Genomic DNA, 22,571 nt, shown 5'->3' with positions numbered 1-22,571 from the left:
CGTTTAAACTGGGCATTTCAGGACCCAATGTGATTGATTTGACTGCCTTTGTCTGGCACAGACTTGCACTGAGCTTTTCCACTCTCTGTAGCACAGGGATGGGCAACTGGTGGCCCGCGGACCTCCTTTTGTAGGCCCGCGGACCAATTATCATTATAGAAAATAAAATAACTCAGTTGGGGTCTCAACTTACTGTAGAGTTAGAATAGTAGAACACACAAGGTGCAATTTCAAAATTAGGTTGTGCATCAGAAGTTTCTCTCTAGTGTCAGTCACTGACCTATCTCAGCAAAAAAGGTTTAGTTTGGTAAATTAGTCTAGCTAATTATCTAAAATGTCAGTAATCATGGTTGAATGAACGATTGGGGGGACCCCATTGATTTTGTTAGTCACTCTCACTCAGATATCATATTTAAAACTGGAAACATCTCTCCACCCTACAGCAAAATGAGTAGAATTACATGGAATGAGTTATAAAATTGTAAAATCTCTACACCCCATGGCCAAATGTGTAGAATCTTCTCTCTCTCTGCTGTCCCAACAAAATGTTGCTTAGGGCCCCCAAAAGGCTAGGGCCTGACTGCATGTGTGGGTATGGATGTGGGTAAACAGACCCACAAGACACCTCATCAGTTCAGATCGTTTTGTGGGCCCCATCCCCATCAAAGTTGCTCACCCTGCTCTAACACCTGAGAGTGGGAGGTAGACTACATGATGTTAGCATACTCTTTTACCAAAATGATTCTCAATGTTACCTCTGCTGACATTTCACCCATGTCTCTCCATCACTCTCTCACCACTACTGTAAACAGAAAACCCCTGCTATAAACTAACTCCCACTATCACCATTACATAGCATTCCTCTAGGCCACATATGTCAGAGTCAAGGCCCTCCACATCCGGCCCATTTTTACGGCCCCTGGGATGATCTTGATTTATTATTAGAACCGGCCCTCAGCAAGCCGGCAGCCCGCAGATCTTTTACGCGCTACTACATTTCCCACAATGCAAAGGTGCAGCCTAGGCTGCTTCATTTCAATATTTATTGGCACATCAGTCGTCAGCATCACAGTAAAATTAACTTTCAGATACCCATCAAAAATGGCAAAACGGAAGGTGGATACTGAGAACCGGGGTTTCAAACAAGGTGGGAGTCAATATGTTCACGAAGGTAGCTGGAAAACCTGTGTGTCTTCTGTGTGGAGAAAGTGTGGCGGTACTGAAAGAGTATAATCTGAGACGACATTATGAAACGAACACGCGGACAAAAACAAGAATATGGACATGGAACAAAGGCTACAAAAGGCAGAGGAATTAAAACGAGGCCTCAAATCTCGACAGGCTCTGTTCAAAAAGCCAAATCACAAGGCCAGGCTGCTTTTCCAAGGCCAGTTTTATTTTGGCAGAAGGGATCGCTAAATCAGCCCGGCCATTTACGGAGGGGATTTCATCAAAAACTGCATGATTAAAGTTTGTGACGGCCCAGAAAAAGGCAACTCTTTTTAAATGTGAGTCTGAGCAGAAACACCATTGCCGAGAGAGTAGACCAGTTGTCCATCAATCTAAAAGAGCAGCTTGTGAAAATAAAAGATTTTATTGCATATTCCTTGGCTGTGGATGAGAGCACCGACATTTCTGACATTGCCCAGTTGTCAATTTTCATCCGCGGAGTGGACTCCAACCTAACGTGACAGAGGAGTTTTTGGCTTTGCGTCCTATGCATGGCACAACTACGGGGCATGATTTGTAAAGAGGTGTCAGATGTGTAAATGAGATGGAGCTGCCTTGGGAAAAACTCAGGGTTTGACAACCGGCGGAGCACCTGCGATGTGTGGACACAGGAGCGGACTGGTGGCGAAGATCGGGAAAAAGATGCAAGAGGAAAACGCGACAGGTGAGCTGACAGCTTATCATTGTATCATACACCAGGAAGCGTTGTGCGGTAAAGCCTTTGGAGCATGTAATTAGTCATCACGCTAATTATCAGAGCCAAAGGTTTGAATCACCGCCAGTTCAAGGCATTTCTGACAGTTAGAAACGGAATGATTTGCCTTATCACACAGATGCGATGGCTAAGCCAGGGAAAGGTGCTTCAAAGATGTTTCGAGCCGTGAGGAGATTTGTCTGTTCTTGGACAGCAAAGGGAAAGACACAACACAACTCCGAGACGAAATGTTTCTGTGTGAAATGGCTTTTCTGTGTGACATTACGAGTCATCTGAATGCAATAAACTTGCAGCTGCAGGGTCGGGATCGTGTCATCTCTGATATGTACAGTACAGTGAAGGCATTTAAAACCAAACTGACTCTGTGGGAGCAAAATGCGGAAAGAAAATTTGAGCCACTTTCCCAGCTGCCAGACCATGAAAGAGAAGCTCTCTACCAGTGCGTTCCCGAGCACACAGTTGGCTGATAAAATAGGTATGCTTGCCGCTGACTTTCGGCCCCATTTGCTGACTTTGAAGCACAAAAAGCAGGTTGGAACTGCTCGGTAACCCATTTGCTGTTGACGTGGAAAGCTCACCACCAAACCTCCAAATGGAGTTGATTGACCTCAATGCAATGATGCACTGAGGGCAAAATATGCGGCAGTGGGTGCTGCGGAGTTAACCCGTTTCCTCCCGGCACAATGCCCCAGCTGCGCATCCAGGCTGCTCAAACGTTGTCTATGTTTGGCAGCACATACCTGGTGAACAACTGTTTTCTTTGATGAACCTGAACAAAACATCACACAAAGACTTACTGCTGAACACCTCCACTCAATTCTGAGGATTTCTTCAGCGCAGAGCCTTACCCCGAACATTGATGAACTTGTGGAAAAGATGGGACACCACCAAGTATCACCCTCAACCTCAAACAAGTGAACATTACTGTGCAATCACATATTTAGAGTTTTTACTCAGTTCAAGTTTAAAAGTTAAAATTTAATATTTGTTTTCACTGCATGTTACTTCTCCTTAAACAAAGTGTTGTTTTTGATTAATAGATTTTTGCACTTTATTTTTTTGTATTTCAATCCAATTATATTTTAAAAATATTTCAGTTGAGTGGATGATAGAAAATTGCTATTATTGTTTTTCTTTGAAGTAAATTTAGCCCACTTTTGCTAAAATAGAAAATATAGTCTACTGATGGTGCCTTGAATACCGGTTTCTTTCATTTAATGTTCATGTTATGGGGATATTTATATAAAGGAAATTTGTCTTTTGTGTCTGTTGAAAATTAAAGATTACTGACAGAGCCATAAGAAAATATTGCTTTATTTATCTGATCATATTGTAATATATTTGTTAGGTTTTCAGTAGGTTCAATTAGGTTCACTAGACTATATGCGTCATTTAAAAAATTTTCAATGAACATTCGAACAGTCCGGCCCTCGTCTTGTAGCTGATTTTTTTATTTGGCCCTCCGTCCATTTGACTTTGACACCCCTGCTCTAGGCTCTCCAGTAATACTAGGGCTGGAAGGTGTACCGGATTTTTACTCTACCTTCTATAACGGTATTTCAATGTTTAGTTAGTTAAATGTGATACGCAACTCCGGCACGTATAATGTCTGTTTTTGATAGTTTACTCCATTTGCTGCTGCATGCCGCTAACTTATTTGTTTGTGTATCTTACGGTCTGTAAACTACTGTTTGCTAGTTTGTCTTTTCTTAGCAAGGTCTTGTTAAAATAATTTGTGTTAGCCGCTAATGCTAATCGGCAGTTAGTACATTTAGCATGTTGGCCAGCTAAGAGTGACAGCAAATGTAGCTAGCTAGCTAATACAGCCTGGTACCAGTGCTGGTGTAGGTCTAGATAAGCATGTTTGTGCAACGCTATCTTATCAGAGAGGAATATGCGATGTATGAATATGTTGGCTAGCTGGCTAAAACATGTAATGTAACCTCTAATTAGGAAACACTGACCAACACTTTGGTTCCCACCCTGTCAATAATTCCTCCCCAGTTTAATAATTTGTCGTCATGTCAAACAATGTATTCTAGGTGCTACCCACTATATTCAAACCATAGAATAATCACTATTTGTCCATGATTCCAACAGTTCAATTAACTAGGCCTAGATGTTTTTGCCCAGATCATGCTGTGTGAAACAGTGTGGGAAATAGTAAAATTGAAGGAAATGCAGAAATGTATAAATGCTGAAAATGATTTTTGTATGGAGTTGGATTGAACAGTATAAATGGAGAAAGCCCCATTGAAATCCCTTATAAATGTATGTGTTGTCCCACTAGGGTCATGAACTAATGAGAAAGCATATTTAGAACATGTATTATTCAAAAACATGAAATACCGCCAAAAATGTGACAAATATCGTGACATGATATTTTGTCCATATCGGCAGCCCTAAGTAAGACAAGGTTGGGGAATGAAAGAGACTGCTCTAGCACTGAAAGGGCACACCAAGGCAGTCCTCTATCAATGCATTACCTCATACTCACCTTATCTTCCTATTCTACCACCCGCTCCACTACCTTGCACAATGCACACTACCCCTATGGCTTCTCTCTCAACCTGGTGCCAACATCCACAGCCCAGTTGGGACCTGTTTATTTGGCACGATACATCATAGGGTTCTGTTTCAAAGGAGTTGGAGTTACTGCCAGTACTTAAAATCTAGAGATCAGCCAACTTATTGTGTGTAGTTTTGCCCTGGCCAGCACAATAAGCTGCGTAGGACAGTGGAACCTCCTACCGTACTAGGTGCTACTCTACCCTCTTAGTACAACTAGTACATACAGTTGAAGTCGGAAGTTTACATACACCTTAGCCAATTACATTTAAACTCAGTTTGACAATTCCTGACATTTAATCCTAGTAAAAATTCCGTTTTAGGCCAGTTAGGATCCCCACTTTATTTTAAGAATGTGAAATGTCAGAATAATAGTAGAGAGAATGATTTTTCAGCTTTCTATTTCTTTCATCACATTCCCAGTGGGTCCGAGGTTTACATATACTCAATTAGTATTTTGTAGCATTGCCTTTAAATTGTTTAACTTGGGTCAAACGCTTCAGACAGAGCTGGTGTAACGGAGTCAGGTTTGTAGGCCTCCTTGCTCGCACAAGCTTTTTCAGTTCTGCCCACACATTTTCTGTGGGATTGAAGTCAGTGCTTTGTGATGGCCACTCCAATACCTTGACTTTGTTGTCCTTAAGCCATTTTGCCACAACTTTGAATGTATGCTTGGGGTCATTGTCCATTTGCAAAACGTAGTCTGGCTTTATGGCCGTTTTGGAGCAGTGGCTTCTTCCTTGCTGAGTGGCCTTTCAGGTTAAGTCGATATAGGACTCGTTTTACTGTGGATATAGATACTTTTGTACCCGTTTCCTCCAGCATCTTCACAAGGTCCTTTGCCGTTGTTCTGGGATTGATTTGCACTTTTCGCACCAAACTACCTTCATCTCTAGGAAACAGAATGAGTCTCCATCCTGAGCGGTATGACGGCTGCGTGGTCCCATGGTGTTTATACTTGCGTACTATTGTTTGTACAGATGAACATGGTACCTTTAGACGTTTGGAAATTGCTCCCAAGAATGAACCAGACTTGTGGAGGTCTCAAAAAAAAAAAAAATCTGAGGTCTTGGCTTATTTCTTTTGATTTTCCCATGATGTCAAGTAAAGGAGGTACTGAGTTTGAAAGTAGGCCTTGAAATACATCCACAGGAACACCTCCAATTCACTCAAATGATGTCAATTAGCCTATCAGAAGCTTCTAAAGCCATGACATAATTTTCTGGAATTTTCTAAGCTGTTTAAAGGCAGTCAACTTAGTGTATGTAAAACTTCTGACCCACTGGAATTGTGATACAGTGAATTAATCCGTTTGTAAACAATCGTTGGAAAAATGACTTGTGTCATGCACAAAGTAGATGTTCTAACCGACTTGCCAAAACTATAGTTTAACAAGAAATCTGTGGAGTGGATGAAAAACAAGTTTTAATGACTCCAACCTAAGTGTATGTAAACTTCTGACTTCAACTGTACTACAGCATTATGCAGGCCATTTAAGATATGCTTGAACAATATGGAAGCTGAATGAGAGTGGTTCTCTGGGGTTACCTTTCCAGGTCAGGGTTCCTGTGTGGTTGCAGGTGAAGCCTGGGAGCTAGTGGTGCTCTGGCTCTCAGGTCCAGAGTTAATTAAGAGAGAGGAGAGAAGAGTAGCCCCCCACACAACAGCCAGCTGGAGCCAGCCTCAGATTAGACTCCCAGAGAGAGGAGGGCTGGGGTCACACAAACTGAAAGACATGCACATTTACACATACTTCAGAAGACACTGTCAAGGCCAACTCAGTATACATGTGCCCCCCCCACACACACGGGGGGGGACGGGGACTTAGGCAGGCATTCTCTTGGTCATCAACTCCCTTCCCTTTGGGCTGATGAAGTCACAGCCTTATGTAAGGAGTCATAAACATATAATCATTAATGAACTCCAGTCCCCAATTCAGCTTCACAGAACCAACGCATGTCCTGCCCCAGGCCAAGTTCAAGCTAATTGGGCAGAGATGAGCGGAGAGTTAAACTAAATAGACGTCTAGACAGAGAATATCAAGGGAAAGCCACTTCTCTAGCGGTTTCTCTCATTTTGGTAGCTAAGCCATGGGACCCAGACAGAATTGGCCAAAAGCACTAGCACAGCCATTCTTTGGTAAGCTGCTCATTTTACTGGTTGTCTGCTTAGCTGAGTGATCAAATCTAGCTAGCCATCAGTGCTGTCCTGACCACATGTTCAGGAAAAATAACTTCATAAAACACTAAAAACCGACAACTAGTGAGAGTATGCAAATGGTTTATTCTTTGTATCCTTTCCATGTTAGCCACGCTGATACGCATGTAGGAGACCTTCCATGTTAGCCACGCTGATACATGTGTAGGAGACCTTCCATGTTAGCCACGCTGATACGTATGTAGGAGACCTTCCATGTTAGCCACGCTGATACATATGAGACCATCGGGCATGAAACAGGGGCGGCATGTAGCCTAATTGTTAGAGCATTGGGCCAGTAACTGAAAGATTGCTGGATCGAATCCCAGAGCTGACAAAGTAAAAATCTGTCATTCTGCCCTCGATCAAGGCAGTTAACGCACTGTTCCCCGGTAGGGGGTCATTGTAAATAAGAATTTGTTCTTAACTCACTTGCCTAGTTAAAGGTTAAATAAAATAATAAAAACAGACCTAAGTGGACTACACATGGAGTGGTTGTGTGTGTGTAAAACTAACCATTCTGTGGCCCAACGAGAAGTGGAGTTTCTCTGAGTTAAAGGTAACACAGATGGCTCCCTACACCAAGCCCCTTTCAGCATGCGTTTGTTCCTCTCCCAGGACTAATCAGGGGGCTTTACCAGTCTGTGCAGCACTTGTTTCCTCTATGGCACAGTCAAAAAGCAACACACACTATGAGTTGGTCATATATAATACTTAATGCCTTCAGAAACTAATGTAGATTTAGCCTAGAATTTTAGGTTATTGTCCTGCTGAAATGTGAATTTGTCTCCCAGTCTGAAAGCAGACAACCAGCTTTTCCCTGTGCTTAGCTCTATTCGTTACTTATCACAAAAAACTATGTAGTCCTTGCCGATGACAAACATACCCATAACATGATGCAGCCACAACCATGCTTGAACATATGAAGAGTGGTACTCAGTGATGTGTTGTGTTTGCCCCAAGCAACATTTTTTAGCAGTTTTACAAAAAGTATGCATTTAAAAATATTTTAAAAAATAAAATAAAATTCTGTACAGGCTTCCCTTCTTTTCACTTTGTCAATTAGGTTAGTATTGTAGAGTAACTACAATGTTGTTGATCCATCCTCAGTTCTCCTATCAAAGCCATTAAAGGACACTATCTTTGTAATGACACACCATCCAAAGTGTAATAACTTCACCGTGCACAAAATAACATTCAATGTCTTAAACCCCCTTTTTTAAATCTATCAATAGGTGCCCTACCTTAAGAGGCATTGGAAAACCTCCCTGGTATTTGTGGTTGAATCTGTTTCAAATTCACTGCTCAACTGAGGGACCTTACTGATAGTTGTATGTGTGGGGTAAAGAGATGAGGTAATCATTCAAAAATCATGTTACACCTTATTATTGCACAACTAGTGCACAACTTGTGACTTAAGGAAATTTACTCCTGAAATTATTTAGGCTTGCCATAACAAAAGGGTTTAATATTTATTGACTCAAGACATTTCAGCTTTTCATTTTCTATTAATTTGTAAAAAAAAAAAAAAAAAAAAAAAAACATTCCATTTTGACATTATGGGGTAGTGTGTGTAGGAAATTGAAGAAAATAAACATCTACATTTGATCAATTTAGGCTGTAAAACAACAAAATATAGCCAAAGTCCAGGGGTGTGAATACTTTCTGAAGGCACTGTATAGTCCGAATCAGGGAAGCCTTTCGACCAGTTTGGGAAATTCCACCCACTCAGACTTTCCCACCAACCCATCCACTTCCTGTTCCAGAGGCGGGACTTCTGCCACACCCACTCTACCTTTAAATGGCAGCCTGACAAACCTACCTGTCTTATTCCGTGTTAGTATCAGTTCAGTTATTTCTTACCTTTCCCCCCTCACTATGGATGTTTTCTGTTTTTCCTGTTCCTGTTATATTGTTCCTTTGAGCACAGTATTGTTTAATTGCCCCCGTTGTGTGCCATGTGCTCATTGGTTTGCCTTAAAGGTCCAATGCAGCCGTTATCTTAATATCAAATCAAATTTCTGGGCAACAAAACCTCTACAGGATTGGTGGGTCCCCCTGCGGGACGGTTGAGCTAACGTAGACTAATGCGATTAGCATGAGGTTCTAAGTAACAAGACAATTAGACATAGACATATGTGATATTGGCAGATAAATTCATGTTAATCTAACTGCACTATCCATTTTACAGTGGCTATTACAGTGAAATAATACCATGCTATGCTACCTAATATAATGTTCCCTACATTATTCATCTCATATGTATACGTATATACTGTACTCTATATCATCTACTGCATCCTTATGTAATACATGTATCACTAGCCACTTTAACTATGCCACTTTGTTTACATACTCATCTCATATGTATATACTGCACTCAATACCATCTACTGTATCTTGCCTATGCCGCTCTGTACCATCACTCATTCATATATCTTTATGTACATATTCTTTATCCCCTTACACTTGTGTCTATAAGGTAGTAGTTTTGGAATTGTTAGCTAGATTACTTGTTGGTTATTACTGCATTGTCGGAACTAGAAGCACAAGCATTGCTACACTCGCACTAACATCTGCTAACCATGTGTATGTGACAAATAAAATTTGATTTGATGATATTGTTTGAGGAGAGTGCACAGTCATGAACTTGAAAATGTATTAACAAACCAATTAGGTCCATTTGGGCAGTCTTGATACAACATTTTGAACAGAAATGCAATGGTTAATTGGATCAGTCTAAAACTTTGCACATTCCCTTCCTACCATATACTGGCCAAAATCTAAATTGCACCTGGGCTGGAATAATACATTATGCTCTTTCTCTGTCATTTCAAAGATGGTACAAAAAAAACAAAAAAAATCTTTGTATTATCTTTTACCAGATCTGATGTGTTATATTCTCCTACATTCATTTCACATTTCCACAATCTTCAAAGTGTTTCCTTTCAAATGATATCAAGAATATGCATATCCTTGCTCAGGTCCTGAGCTACAGGCAGTTAGATTTGGGTATGTCACTTTTAGGTGAAAATTGAAAAAAAAAAGGTTCAATCCTTAAGAGGTTTTTAAGTACCTTATGGTGGTTGATTTAAATTAAAAATGGTCAAAAAGAAACAAAAATAGCTTCATAGCCAAGAGCAAACTGAAAACTAGCTGTTTTTAGCAGAGAGGTTTGGAACATTTTCTTATTGATCCATTAACCCTTTACACTCGTACCCATAGACAAGTTCAAAAATGGCAGATTTGGGCATTGATAAGCTCCTAAATTGGAGCACAGTGGCTGTACAGTAACATGCCATAAATGACATCAGAGCTCAGGCTCTGCGCTTCACAGCGCTGTATGAGTTTTGACTGACAGATGTTCTTTGTTGTCTTGGTGAGGAAATGCTGTAAATTAAGAGAACTCAATGTATTTTAAAAGATGATATGTTGAGGATTATAATAACACAGCTTTGATGTCATACAAGCAAGCCAAACACCCGTGAGTCCAAATGTGCACTTCACATTTCCACATCATAAAACTCATGTCATATACAGTGTCAACGTTTATAATCACTATGTTTGATGTACACTACAAGATGACATTGCATCATACCCTGGGTTTTCCGGAACAGAACAAGCCCGTTTGTCTATTGTGAGGAAGATTTGGCGCGGAACACACCTTAATGCACTCATGACTCCTTACTATGCGCACCAAAATTACAATCGGTTTCTTAAGCCCATACCAACAACAAACCAACCTTCAATACAGTCCTTTGCCTAAAAACCTTATCAGTTTTAACAACCAGAAGGAGTACTGCACTCTACAGCTACTGAAAAACAACTCTAGACTCCAGCTTATTGGAATGGATCGTTTAAATATTCCGCCATATTGGTGGATCCATGTAACATAATATGGAATTTAGAACCATGTGTTTCTAGGCTATATAAAGTATACTCAGAAAACGATATCTTTGGATGCCATCTATACAAGGAATCCAATGGAATCTAGATCACAGAGAGTGCCTGCTAATTGTGTATATAGTAGACTGCTCTAGCTACTATCAGGGAGGGAAAGAGGTAGATAAAATCATTCACTTTCCTCCCATCACAGTCTGCCCTTTATAACTGTTAAAATGTCTTTAAGTCATCTTTTATCATTTAGCCTATATAGAATCACATCTAAATTCTGAGGAAGTGATTTCCAAAGATAGGGCACTGGCAGCCTTGTCTGTGTGCTTGTTCACAAGAATCATCCTAAGCCTGGCACAGGGCAGATTCACTAATCTCTATATACACGGCACAATCTCTTATTGCCCAGTTGTTTGCCATTTGGGCTGATTTATGGAATCTGACTAGCTCAGGCCTGCATACAAGCAGTAGCCTACTCCTAAATGTTCCAAGATGCTGCCGATAGAAATGTCCAGTATAGAACAGCTGACACAACTGACTATTCTCTGTAGCAAAGTTCAATTTTTATTTTATCTACACAATATAGCCCATTTCTGTCTGAATGTTCTGTAACACCGCACCTTCCTAAATAAGCACATGTTGCTTATTGAAGTCATCTCACAATGACCCAATTCCTTTTCTTATGACAGAGGGCATACCGAGAGCGAGACCACGCCCCTGCCCCTCTTGATCGTGGGAAGCCAGGTATTGGGTAGAGGGTGTCACCCACTTTCTCCGTCTCGTTCACACATGCACCTGATATGCTACTGTCTGTGGTCTGTCAGAACTGAATGGGAAATCCAACACCAAGCTCAGAGGACAAAACGCTAATATGAACACTAGGACATGTAGGAATGCTAAATGCATACATATCTGACCTAACAAGACAGTAGCAGCATTCTACAGGAGTGGGCTATATACAATAAACTGGTTCCTGAATGCTGATTGGAAAGCCGTGGTATATTGAAAGCCATGGTATATCAGACCGTATACCACAGGTATAACAAAACATTTATTTCTACTGTTCCAATTATGTTGGTAACCAGTTTATAATAGCAATAAGACACCTCGGGGGCTTGTGGTATATGGCTAAAATGCCACGTAGAGGTCGACCGATTATGATTTTTCAGCGCCGATACCGATTATTGGAGAACCAAAAGGCCGATACCGATTAATCGGACAATTGTTATTTATTTATTTGTAATAATGACAATTACAACAATACTGAATGTTACTACATTCGCGTAACAGGCAGTCAGTCTCCTTGTGGAGTGCAACGAGAGAGAGGCAGGTCGTTATTGCATTGGACTAGTTAACTGTAAGGTTGCAAGATTGGATCCCCGAGCTGACAAGGTGAAAATCTGTCGTTCTGCCCCTGAACAAGGCAGTTAACCCACCGTTCCTAGGCCGTCATTGAAAATAAGAATGTGTTCTTAACTGACTTACCTAGTTAAATAAAAGGTGTATTTTTTTTTATTTTTTAAATAATCAAATCGGCGCCCAAAAATACCGATTTCCGGTTGTTATGAAAACGGCCCTAATTAAATCGCCCATTCCGATTAATCGGTCGACCTCTAATACCACAGCTAAGGGCTGTATACATACACTCTGCATTGCGTTGTGCTCAAGAAGGTTTGTACTTGCTTCATTAACAGCTGATCTTCATAACTAAAGCTGGGGGACAGCTGTGAGTGGAAAAACAAGCTCTGAGCAAGTTCTAAAAGCCATGAAATATGTTTGACTGAAAAGCATTTGAGATTTGGTATGCTACAATACTTTGTAATGGTCAAAATTCATACAATTTCCTACTTAGTGGTTTCAAATAAAGTCTAAACTTAATATGAAGAATTATGGTTTCATTCGGAAATGACAAAATTTACTTGTGGATGCTCAGGTTGACTTTCCCACAGAATTACCCATAAGCTTCTTTGAGACCATGGACATGAGCATTTATGAGGCAAAGTTCAAACAAAGTTGGACAATCACAAAGATCCATATAAGTCCCACCCACTGCTGTGACACGGTGGATTTACAAGTGTGTAAAACAGAACCTGTCTCCTATATACCAGTGTTAATATATGGATACTGGAACACTGGAATGAAAAAGCCAAGTTTGTGTGATGTGTTCAGATAGATATGAGAGTTCTCCCCTGACGCAGGATAGAACCTGACTTGCCTAGTTAAATAAAACTCTCCATCTATACAGGTCGAACTGTTCTGTGGTTCCATCTCCCTGGTGTACGGGCGCGTGACAGTTGGGTTTGCGAGTCTACAAAGATGTCATTCAGTGGGAAACAATCTACTACTGTTACAAATCCATACTGAAAAGGAAGTATAAGTAACAGGGAATTTTTCAAATGAAAAAGAGCTGGAGAATGACATGTTAAAGGCGATTATGTTACAGTTCTTCCGCGTAAAGCCAGCAAAACACCCCCGAGGAAAAAGTGCTTATTTATTTGTGCTTTTAATTAACTTATGTTTTCGCCATAAACCTCTTACTTTGTAGTTGACCGAGCCCCCACCCCTCCTCTCCACCTCTATAGAAGTGCCTGGCATCCCCCACATCACTATAACAACCGGGGGAGTAATGCCCTACAACAACCCCCCTATTTTCTTCGTTAACGTTACAGAAACAAACCAATGCTAGAACCCAAACGAATTTGATCAATAGACTGAATGACACATTTAAATCCTAAAAATAAAAATAGTTAACCAGTTTGATGTAAGCCATACATTTTTTACAATTGAACAATTGATATGGCATTGAACTGCAAGTTGGTCACATTTGCTTACCCTTCTCATAGTCGTGTTGTTCTGTGCCACCGATATTTGTCATCAACGGAGTAGCAGCTGTTTTTGTTGATTAGTTAGCCATCCTCGGTCAACGCTTTACTAAAATGGTTAGTTAGCAAGCTAGCTACTTAAGTCCAAAGGTCTGCTGGGTCATGCAATCGATGATTACACACGAAAACATGGCTGAAGTAGCAGGCTACTGCTGCTGGTTAAACTGGCTTGCAAGATGTCGAGACAAATGGCTAACTTCGCTCCTTGCAACATGAAACAGTAGGCTAACATTAGTTAGCTACCTGGGAAGTTCTAAAATATTCACAAAACGGAAAACTCAATTGTGAAAGGTTTCGGGCAAGTAAGCATCTGCCGTTGGGTATGCCAGTGGATAAATGATACAAGTGGTTCAAACAAACTCAGAAATCCGTTGGTACTCAAGTGTGAGAGGCTGGTCGATTCTTTGGAGCTCGAGCTGTCGTTACTGGACGGCGTCCGTGCACTTGTTGCAGTGATTGCTTGGGGGCGGAGTTTGAGTTCCACATTTACTCAAAGGACGTTTTGCACTGATTATTTTGTGGTCTGACCGCAAGAGGCCCTCACCGCCGAGAGCCAAGTTAAACAGAACGTGAACACTGCAGTAAAGCACGCCCATAGCAGGTTGCGCTCCATTGAGAAAAAACAGCCGTGTATTATATATATAAGTGCTAACGTCTTTGGACGTCATTTCTGGCACCAACATTTGGAATGCCTTTAAAACAATGACACAATCTTCCAGTTTGTGGTATTGCGAAGCTCATCCTGTTTTCTAATCATTCCCGCACCCAGGAAGTCATGACATTGCACCCAGCTGATACAGCCTATTGCCACACATTGATTTATGAATATTGTAGGCAGTATATTACATTGTACACAGGAGTAGTAAATTAAAGACAGTCAATGGGATTTTACATTGTATATTATGGTATTGAAATCAAAACAAGATACAATAACACTTGTCACATGAAATCTGTCAGACTGGTGAGTTATCAGAGGAGATATGATCTTAAATAATAGGCTATATCAGCTGTAGCATAAAAATATTACAAAAACGTAATTTATATTCATATTTGATTAAAACATGTTTTATTACTGTAGGCTATTACATTCATCTATAACAGGTGGTAATAATTTCCCACGTAACATCCCATCCCAAATTCACTGAGTCATGTGGGCCTAATCTGCACCAAAGAGCAGGAACCCAGAGAAGGTTGTATCATCATCTTCATCAGCAAACAGCCCGTTAAAGAGCTCTCCTCCAGCCACCTGCAGCCACACTTTGTCCCCCTTCTCCAGGGGCAGGACAGCCCCGCCTGCTGCCTGGTCCTCACTGCTCGTGTAGTTATCCATAATGTGGATAACTACTCACTGCTCGTGTAGTTATCCTTCAACCTGTTTCTCACTAATGCTACTTTTACATTACGGGAGAACACAGTGATGTGGTAGGTGAAGTAGTAGGCCCCAGCCAGAGCGCAGGTGAACCGTCCGGTCTGTGCGTCATAATGGTTCTGCCTGTTGTAGATCACCTTGTCGAACCTGATCGGCATGTTCTCCGGTGGGAGTTTGGTGTATTCGGTTAAACCGGCTGAGAACGCACTTTTTGGGATGAGGGATGTGTCCCCCTTCTCCCCCTTGTCCCCTGTCTCGCCGCCTGATTCCCTTGCTCTCCGTCGTAACCCTGGGGGGCCGAGATCTCCCTTCGGACCTGGTCATCCTGGGGGTCCCAAGGGCCCTTGGATGCCTCGCTCTGGTAACCTGATCTCCTTGAGGCCCATGTGCCCTGAGACTCCTTGGGGCCCCATCTTCCCCGGTGGCCCCTTCTCTCCATTCTCACCCCATTTTCCCTTTATTCCTGCCAGGCCAGCCGTACCTGCAGATACAAGGATAATATAATTATGTTAATACTGCTTGTCAGAGAAAGCCAGTGGTGATAACTGTACAAAGTATTTTCATTATAAAATAAAATACATTCTCACCCAGCTCCCCTTGTCTTCTTTGGGGCCACTCTGTACTGTTCGTCCGGTGATACTGATTTCCCCTTTAATGAATAAAATGACCAAGAACTTTCAAAAATGTATCAGCATGGGACCAGAAAAGCTGATTTCAATTGAGACTTATCTAACAGAGGAGGTTGTGCCATTGTCTTACCTCGGTCTCCCTTGTCACCTCTGAACCCGTCTCGTCCATCTCGGCCTGGCATTCCGTTGTGGCCTGGGTCTCCTGGTATTCCTGGGTATCCACAAACACATCAGTTCTTCTTGAATTCTTCATGTGCTATGCACCTCACAGCCAGCAGGAGGAGCAAGAGATTGACTCTGAGTCTAACCCCCATCATGGGCCCTCGAGGGCCAATGCTTCAAAGACTTCCAATTGAGTATTCTCAGCACTAGATGCACAAGATAGAGGAGTGGGGTAATCCAGCGCAACGCATTATGTCCAACGCACACCCACACATTCACACACATATACATGCACAGACACACACATGCATATGAACTGAGAGGTGGAGACAGCTGAATGTTTGGAGAGCCAAGACACCAAAGAAGGCCACACAAACTTTACCAAGGACTGAAAAGCTAGTGAAATCACCAAGCCAGCCGCCTCATTGGTTCGACAAGGATAACGGCTATTTTAGGTTACTTATTCTGTCTGTCCAGCCCTCACCGTTCCATATCACCTGTCCCCTTCTAGAACGTTCCCCATTCTCTGGATTTGTAATGACCAGCTTGAGCTGTGCTGGGAGTACAGTATCTATCACCATAGGGATGTTAGCAAGGCAACAAAATGGTGGTGTTCCGTATTGCTTCCCTGTAGCAATACATGCAGGATTTCAATTCTGGCCTGTGGTTATTACATCCGCACAGTAATTTGAGTGGCTGTCTAGCTCCTCTTGAATGAGGTCATCAAACGAAAATGTGCAGGGAGTATCAGGGATAAAGAGCAAGATTAATATCGGATGCCTAATTTGTCCTAATCGATTTCATTTTTAATGTCAAAGTAGGATAAAACGTCCCCTAGCTAGCGGCTGAAATCATTAGCAACAGAACACAATAGTAGGGACACTCCGGATGGGGAGATGTTACCTCGTGTGTTTATCTTCTATATCTGAAACATCAATAGAACAATGTTGTTAAAATGTTTGCCCCCATAAATTAGACCATTGCCATAAACTCTGACCTTTCCAGCTAGTGTTCTAGAACCTTTACATCCGTCCCTACCCCCATCGGAATGCCTAGGAAGAGTGATTGTTTTAAACAACATTCTCCTATCTTCACAGATAGCATTCCTTAGAAGTCTGGTATACTTTCCTGATACTGGAAATGCATTGAGATATATATTAGAAAACCAAAGATATAGATGTCCAAGAGCAATGACTTTAGTATATTTCACAGATCAGAAAAACAATATGATTCCAGAATCAGTTTTCACCTAATTTATTATGTTTTCTACACACAATGATTCAGATATAAACATATTTGTTTATGTAAACATGACAAATTACATTGTAAGGGGAAAAAAATACATTCAAGCAATATCAGGCCTGGAACAAAATGATCCTACTCTCACTTTCATACTGTGGGTCTTTAACAATCATGGGATTGGCTGAAACACACATGGACAGTGGGCACATACAAGTACATTACATCAATTATACATAAGTAATAAATGCACAGCACAGAATGTTAGTACAAAAACAGAACTGAATTTAGGTCTATGAATTCCTCTGCATTAGGGTGGGTGGCATCTCTTATACAAGGCATAGTTTATGGTCCCTTTGCTATATTAACCAGGCACAATGTGATGGTCATTTGGTTACAGAAGTTACCGCAAAGTCTTCACATATTGACACAAGACATCCGAGGCATCATCGTTCACTGAGTTCCATTCGGTTACACATTAAACTTTTCATGAGGTATAGCAAACCCTCCCAAATGACTATACAATGACTCAGACACACCTACTGTACATACAAACAAACAGTTAATTAAAATATGTAACATGCTATAACGTTTCGTGCTATAATATTTGTTAGAAGTGTAAAATACTATTTGCTTGTTTTGTAGAGGGTTGACTTCAATCTTGGGTTCTCTGTACCGACTGAATTACGAAGACTTCATCCACTGAAGGGAATGGCTAGCAGGACTATATGGATGGAGAGAGTGGGACCATATGGATAGAGAGAGTGGGACCATATGGATGGAGAGAGTGGGACCATATGGACGGAGAGAGTGGGACCATATGGATGGAGAGAGTGGGACCATATGGATGGAGAGAGTGGGACCATATGGACGGAGAGAGTGGGACCATATGGATGGAGAGAGTGGGACCATATGGATGGAGAGAGTGGGACCATATGGATGGAGAGAGTGGGACCGTATGGATGAGAGAGTGGGACCGTATGGATGGAGAGAGTGGGACCATATGGACGGAGAGAGTGGGACCATATGGACGGAGAGTGGGACCATATGGATGGAGAGAGTGGGACCATATGGATGGAGAGAGTGGGACCATATGGATGGAGAAAGTGGGACCATACGGATGGAGAGCGGGGGTGGGGGAAGCAGAAAGCACTGAGGTCTATAGAATTGTGGTTGGGGTATAAGGAGCACTCTGTTTGGGTTGAGGATGAACAGTAAAAGTGTGTGTGTGTGTGTGTGTGTGTGTGTGATTTGCTAGTGCTTCTGGGGAAGGGGGAAAAGTGGTTGGGTCATATCACGAGGTTCCAGGGGCGTGATGGAGCTTTCTTCTGGAGTACACAGCCATGCAGAGGGAGCGGCTGGCAGCTGGCTGAGCGGCTGGCTGGTGTCTCTACATGATCTGGCGGTGCGATCCGTAGCCCGTCATGCCGGACTGAGAGGCCCCGCGGTTGCTTCCCATCTGCAGACCAATCAGACTCTGGCCTTGACGAAGCTGGTCCTCAGAGAACTCCCGCCGGTAACCCTGGGCTTTCCTACACAGGCCAGGACAGACAGGACAGTTGAGACATAGAACAACACTCACACAACATTAAGATAACACTGCCACAGAGTTTTCCAAGTAAGGGGTCGTGGCCAGTCCATTACCTGTGGAACCAGTCGCGGTCGCCACGGTAATGTCCATCGTCCTTGGTGAGGGCGACACTACCTAGGGCCATCAGGGTTCTCTGCACTGCGGCCATATCCTTCCCTGTAACCATAGCAACAGTCCTCACAAACACTGGATCACACCCAGACAGCAAAGAACAGGCAAACAGGTTCCAAATAAAACAAACTTTAAACACAGCTACCTCTTGAGTCATATGTCAAAAAGTATTTCAATGTCTCCATGGAGTATCACCCATATAGTGGACTATAAATAGCCTGGGTACCAACCAGTCTGTTTAGCTATCATTCCAGTTCCTGCCACTCTGTGTCATATGACACGGAGTACAATGAGCGGAATGTTAGCAGAAACAGACTGGCTCCCAGACTATACAGGCTCTTGTAAATGTAATGTGAGTATTGAAGGTACTGTACAGGCAGAAAGAGCTCAGCAGAGACAAGACTGTGAGAGTCCCCGTAATTGGACATGCATGTCAATGTCACATGGATGTATGGAGACATGATATGTGTCAGTGAACGTGCAGCCCACCTTCCCACAGGTCCACGGTCTGGAAGATGTCTGTGGTGATGACTCCGTAGACCTCTGCTGCCTGCAGGAACTGGGAGATCTTCTCCATCTGCTTAAAGGCCATCTGGGTCTCCAGAATCTTCTTGATGGGCTCCTTACCACGCGGGTACAGGCTATTGATGAGCCTACAGAGAATCTACAGGGAGGAGGAGAGAACGGGGGAGTAAGAGGAATACAGATACATGGATAAAGAAGGGAAGTAGAGAGAAAGGAAGAGATTCGTCAATGAAAAGAAGGAGAGAGAAACAAAGCAGAGGTAAGCATAAATTGGTCTCATTGTTAGCTTGTATAAGCGATCGTCCTCTATCAATGACTGCAGTCCAGTCAATCTTATTGAGCTTGTTCATTGTCATGCAGACTCACTGTTCCATCCATCAGCCATGTCTGGAAGTTCTGTCTGCCTGGCTGTGGTCTCTCCAGGTTCCCCCCACACTGAGCTACGATCCAGTCCACCAGCCGGGCCTCCAAGTCTAGATTATACTTCAGCTCTATCTTCTCCTGCACCTCCTTGCTCAGCCCGTAACTGGGTCCCCTGTTAGCCATTGCTCCTTCTGTCCTGCTCACCCAGACAGACAGACAGACGGACAAGTAGTCTGCAGCTCTGCTGACCAACACCCTGGAGCAGTTTCAGCACTGGCAGCCTGCACCTGCTATACAAAAACAATACATCATGTACAAAACTGAACATTGTCAAGCAATATAATGTTTGTATTAAAGTCCAGTTATTGACATCAGAGCCATAAATAATGCATAGGCTTCATAGTAGTCACTTTGTTCATTCTGAGCCAGCATTTCTTAATTGTTTAATTTTTTTGTACATTTTAGTCATTTAAAAGACACTCTTATCCAGACCGACTTATATGATAAATTAGGTTTAGTGCCTTGCTCAATGAAATGTTTTTCACCTAATCGGCTCAGGATTCGAACTTTTCGCTTACTGGCTCAACGCTTTTAACCATTAGTCTACCGGTCGTCGTTGTTCTATCATAAACTGCATCACCTGTTGGTTTCCTAATTTCACGTCCTTTCCTCACACTCCATCCTCTACTTTCTCCCTAATGGCAACTGTGTCCCTTACAGGACGGGCACATCCCCAGAGAACCAGAGCACTTGCCGGAATGGGTGTGGTCCTTGGCACCCGTCCTGCACAGGGACACGCACATTCTAATGAGGTAGCCTATGGTAGCCTAGACTGTGTGCGGGATGAGCATAAAATCGAAAAGCAATCGCATTGCATTGATTGTGTAGCCAACTATGAACGCGAAAAAAAGCGTAACTTTTTTCACAATAAAACTGATTTAGAAATTAGGAAGGCAGATGATATTTTTTAATCATGCACATTTTCGTAATAGCCCCTTTGAAATTGAATAAACTAGCAGTGACGTTTAATTATTAATCCACACATATATATATTTTGAAACGAACGTTTCATGCTCTGAATAAATAATGATGAATAAAAGCTCTGGGCACACTTACTATAAAGAAGAGGATAGTTATTTTGTCCGGTAGCTGTTGTGCCGTTAATTCCGCTGAGCTGGTCGGGGCAGAGGATGCTGAACTGCTGAAGCATGCATTAAGCGGTGACGCGTGCGTGGGGCGAGGCTGGACTCAGTGTCCGGGAGTTGCAAACCACTGGTTTTATATGTGCGGGCGCCACGAGGAGGCTCCCTCGAGATGTCTCATTCAGAATGAGACAGGACAGCAGAAACAAGAGGATGTGGACAGCAAGGCAAGGCGAGTCCCCAGGCCCCAGCCAGCTAAGGCGAGTCCCTCGGCCCCAGCCAGCTAAGGTGGGTCCTGGCCCCAGTTAAGGCAGGGCATGTCCCCCTCCCCCATCCCCAGCCCAGCTAAGGATGGGTGATTTCCAAAAGGTGCATGACATAAAGTGTTCACTTCTCATTGTTGATGTATTTGGCCTTACTACTCGCATATGTAGTATTTTATTAGGATCCTCACTAGTTGCTGCTACAACAATACACCTGATGGCGTGCAGAATCAATATTTACAGAAGAGAAACAAAATATTTTCACCTTTACAGCTATTTTAAATGTTTCGGCAGATTTGGAAGGCACAGAACAGCCTGTTAGTGGCTGTTGCCTCTCAGTTTCAATACCGAAAGCCATTGCTCTGCTTTAATTGGGTTACAGTTACAGAAGTGGACACCAGATAGATCTGGAAAGAGAGGCTGGGTGCGGTGGACTCCACAGTATTGATATGACAACGTGTCACAGACTGGAAAAAGTCTCTAGACTACATTGAAATACAGGAAATAGAGATTCGTGCTTTTCTAGAACGTCTGAATATCAGAAAATCTTTTGAACATGTCATTGCTATACTACTGTACCCTTTGACTGTCAGGCTAAAATAACTTCAGTAGTATTCTCACCATCACTGTATCTGTGTGTTGGCATTTCCAGCCCTTGTCTCTACATATTAGTCAGTTACTCAGTGATCTATATTAAACATAACCCAGGCAGGATCTTCTTACTCCCTGATGCATGCATATGTTTGAGTGATGTCACCCAGTTGGTGTTGTGATGCGGAGGTGACTGATTGCATATATTCTGCCTAAGAGTGAAAGGTCAGAGCAGCAGTTAGAGGGTCAGAGAGAGTTACTGCGTCTGCTGCAGCAGGTCTGGCTTTCTGCCCCATTGAACACAGTCCAATGACCAACAACATGCTAATCAACAGCCCATTGGCTCCAACAGGGCCAGGCATTTCATTACACCAAACCAATGGGATGTATATTATGAAAATAAATGAAACAAGGCAATCCTTGGTGGTTAGTTGAACATTCTATGGGGCCTCTGGGATGTGGTGCTCATAGTATTAACCTTTATTTGAAGTTTCCTCTTAACTTGAAGGGTTTTCTTTTGCTATTTTGAGATAGTGTGATACTCAGTCCTAACGAAAAGACGATGTCACAGTGCTTCTGCATAGGAGGCAGTTTGACGGAGCTTGTCGTTTGTGTGGATTGTATTAACTCAATAACAGCTCATATATCTGCATGCACAGTAACAGACAAGACCTGCACTCCACTCTGATGTGCAGAGGTTTTATTGGGCCAACGGGGTGAGACGTGGTAAAAAGGCACAGGAAAACTACTGGGGTCTGGCAAAAGCACCAGCATGTTCTGTCAATCAAACAGCAGCAGCAGTGGCAGCATGGCCCATAGAAAGCTTGACCAAAACAACACTGCACAGAGTAAACTGGAACTAGTAAAAGTCACACTCCCTCCCCAAGGCACGCATCAAGAACCTGGCTGAGGTTATTGACAGACGTGCTCCTCGTTCCATCAGTTTGTACTTTCGGTGATCCTCGTTTCTCTCCTTCTCTTTGTAACAGCATAATTAGGATAAACTGACCAGGGGCAGACTGGGAGAAAGGGTAAGGGGAGAGTGGGAGAGCTGGGATAAAGGGATCTTATATGGCTGGGAGGTAGGAGCAGCTCCAATGG

At 42.5% G+C, this 22,571-nt stretch overlaps 3 protein-coding genes across 4 annotated transcripts in view; all 3 read right to left on the bottom strand.

Moving 5' to 3' along the window:
• spata13 (spermatogenesis associated 13) overlaps positions 1–13,999 on the bottom strand; it is a 40,831-nt gene extending 26,832 nt beyond the window's left edge. The window contains exon 1 of one of the 2 annotated variants that reach the window (XM_065006993.1): positions 13,436–13,999. In XM_065006993.1, coding sequence (XP_064863065.1) covers positions 13,436–13,444 — 9 coding nt within the window. In that variant the 5' untranslated portion in view covers positions 13,445–13,999. The remainder of the gene's footprint in view (positions 1–13,435) is intronic. The other variant, XM_065006994.1, reaches the window with a different exon arrangement.
• Positions 14,000–14,641: 642 nt separating this feature from the next.
• On the bottom strand, positions 14,642–15,800 carry c1qtnf9 (C1q and TNF related 9). Its single transcript, XM_065007726.1, is given in 4 exon segments — positions 14,642–14,848; positions 14,851–15,343; positions 15,449–15,503; positions 15,614–15,800. Coding segments are annotated over 4 exon segments (942 nt in total).
• A 1,083-nt stretch (positions 15,801–16,883) lies between these two features.
• Positions 16,884–22,570, bottom strand: tagln3b (transgelin 3b). Its single transcript, XM_029626370.2, has 5 exons — positions 20,591–22,570; positions 19,478–19,764; positions 19,076–19,250; positions 18,529–18,631; positions 16,884–18,416 (listed from the first exon to the last, which is right to left on the bottom strand). The coding sequence occupies exons 2-5, from the start codon at positions 19,655–19,657 to the stop codon at positions 18,275–18,277; spliced, it is 600 nt and encodes a 199-aa protein (XP_029482230.1). The 5' UTR covers positions 19,658–19,764; positions 20,591–22,570; the 3' UTR covers positions 16,884–18,274.
• Between the last annotated feature and the right edge of the window lies 1 nt (position 22,571).

The sequence above is a fragment of the Oncorhynchus nerka genome, linkage group LG22, assembly GCF_034236695.1.
Source record: "Oncorhynchus nerka isolate Pitt River linkage group LG22, Oner_Uvic_2.0, whole genome shotgun sequence".
NCBI classification, from domain to species: Eukaryota; Metazoa; Chordata; class Actinopteri; order Salmoniformes; family Salmonidae; genus Oncorhynchus; species Oncorhynchus nerka.
The sequence above is the reverse complement of the archived record's forward strand: the minus strand, read 5'-3'. Positions and strand labels throughout refer to the sequence as shown.

Coding starts and splice junctions, on each gene's coding strand:
- tagln3b (XM_029626370.2), bottom strand. CDS start 19,657: ATGGCTAACAGGGGACCCAGTTACGGGCTGAGCAAGGAGGTGCAGGAG. Junction 19,251..19,477: donor CATGGCTGATGGATGGAACA/GTGAGTCTGCAT, acceptor TCCTCCCTGTAG/ATTCTCTGTAGGCTCATCAA. Junction 18,417..18,528: donor GACCGCGACTGGTTCCACAG/GTAATGGACTGG, acceptor TGGCCTGTGTAG/GAAAGCCCAGGGTTACCGGC.